Genomic DNA, 2054 nt, shown 5'->3' with positions numbered 1-2054 from the left:
AGAGAGAGAGGGGGAGAGAGAGAGAGAGAGAGTGAGAGAGAGAGGACATGTGTTTATATTTCATCACACACACTGATCTATCATATCTGCTGTATTCATCTTAAACAAATATGTGATAGGGTGTTGGTCTGTTTTGTCCTATGTATGTATGTATGTATGTGTGTGTGTGAGTGTGTGTGTTTATATATATATATATATATATATATATATATTTGTATTGTGGAAGAAGAGGAGGGTGAAAACATCTGGAACCAATAAAAAGACAGAGAGTGTTTTCTAACAATAATGTTATGCATCTGTCATATAAACATTCCAGACATGTGTTTGTTATGATGTAACGCATCTTTGTTATGCTGTAATAAATAACTGTGTCATGATGAGAGTAAGCTCTAGCTATACAGTGCTGGCCAAAATTATTACAACACTAGTGTTTTCAGCAGCTAAAAATGGGTTTAAGTCAGTTATTTCTCTCTTTTGCTGTAGTGTGTCAGAAGGAAATATCAGTTTACAGACTGGATGATGCTGAGATCAGATCTCTGTGAAGCACTGGCTGCTGTCAGACAATAATCTACCTGAATTATTACAATGTAAACTGTTATTTCCTACTGACACACTACAGCAAAAGAGAGAAATAACTGACTTAAAGGGATAGTTCACCCAAAAATGAAAATGTGATGTTTATCTGCTTACCCCCAGGGCATCCAAGATGTAGGTGACTTTGTTTCTTCAGTAGAACACAAATTATGATTATTTTTCTGAACTGTATACATGCGCGTGTGTGTATTTATATATACATAATAAATATACACAGTACACACACATATATTATGCAAACAAAACCCTTTATTTTGGATGCGATTAATCGTTTGACAGCAATAATATATATATATATATATATAGAACAGTAGTCATAACTGGCCTTTATTTTTGATAAATAAAGGCCAGTTATGAGTTTACATCATGGTATACATTTTTTTTAATGTCCAGGTCTTTTTTTTTGTTTTTTTTTAAAGAATCATTTCTATTAAGGTAATGTTTTTTTTTTATCTTAGTGAAAAAAATAAAAAAAAAAGAAAGAAAGTGTTTTAGCATTATTGCGGTAAAATTGAGGCATGTGTGTTTTTAATACGTCACTCAGGGAGACGTACCGTGGAACGATAAGGATTTCCGCTATATTTTGATCACAATAGGAGGCGTTGCGTCCGTCCTGCTGTTCCTCTACCTCAGAGATCCAGGCCGAGAGATTACCTGGAAGGATTTTGTCCATCGCTACCTGGACAGAGGACTGGTGAGAACAATGTCTGTGGTTTACAGGAAAGAGTTATGGCTTCTGAATGGAGAATATAGCTTCTCAATAACCTATAGACGTGTGAAGAATGGAGGCAGTGTTGTGTAGTGTAGTGTTTGCTCGATAATGAACACATTTCAAAGGTCTTCAAGAGTCACACGGTGAAGTGCTGTTGTGTCATTTTTAGCACTGAAACACTCTTTTTTCTGCTTCTTTCAGGTTGACCGGTTAGAGGTGGTGAACAAGCAGTTTGTGAGGGTCATCCTGGTCCCCGGGGCTGACAGCTCTGAAGCAGTGAGCTCCAATCATTCGCTGTGCAGAAGCTCTTATCTTTGTGGAGTGGCACTGATATGTTGTTGTGTACCTTCAGAGCTACGTGTGGTTTAACATCGGCAGTGTGGACACGTTTGAGAGGAATCTGGAAGCTGCTCACTATGAGCTGGGCCTGGAGCCGTCCCATAGAGCAGCAGTGGTCTACACCTCCGAGAGTGACGGGTGAGTCTGGGGTGACCCTTCTGTTTATACATTATTTTCATTTTACATGCATACATAATACTACCAGTGTTGGGGGTAACGCATTACAAGTACTATTACAAGTAAATTATTACTTAATTTACAAGAGAATATCTGAGTTACTTTTTCAAATAAGTAACGCCAGTTACTTTTTTTCCAATTTATTGATTGACAGCTCTCCTGTCCCCATGTTGAGAGAAATCAGATGTTACTGTAGTTCTAAAATAAATATGAATATGCATTAATTCATCTC

The 2054-nt window shown here is 37.2% G+C and overlaps 1 protein-coding gene across 1 annotated transcript in view; it reads left to right on the top strand.

Moving 5' to 3' along the window:
- Positions 1-376: 376 nt before the first annotated feature.
- Positions 377-2054, top strand: part of LOC107742627 (AFG3-like protein 1) — a 12371-nt gene continuing 10693 nt past the window's right edge. The window contains 4 exon segments of the mRNA XM_016555677.1: positions 377-382; positions 1139-1288; positions 1508-1582; positions 1659-1783. Of these exon segments, the coding sequence (XP_016411163.1) occupies positions 377-382; positions 1139-1288; positions 1508-1582; positions 1659-1783 (356 nt within the window).

Source organism: Sinocyclocheilus rhinocerous, unplaced genomic scaffold (genome assembly GCF_001515625.1).
Source record: "Sinocyclocheilus rhinocerous isolate Xijiao unplaced genomic scaffold, SAMN03320098_v1.1 scaffold1398, whole genome shotgun sequence".
Lineage (NCBI taxonomy): Eukaryota > Metazoa > Chordata > Actinopteri > Cypriniformes > Cyprinidae > Sinocyclocheilus > Sinocyclocheilus rhinocerous.
Note: the sequence above shows the minus strand (reverse complement) of the source record. Positions and strands in the feature narration are given on the sequence as shown.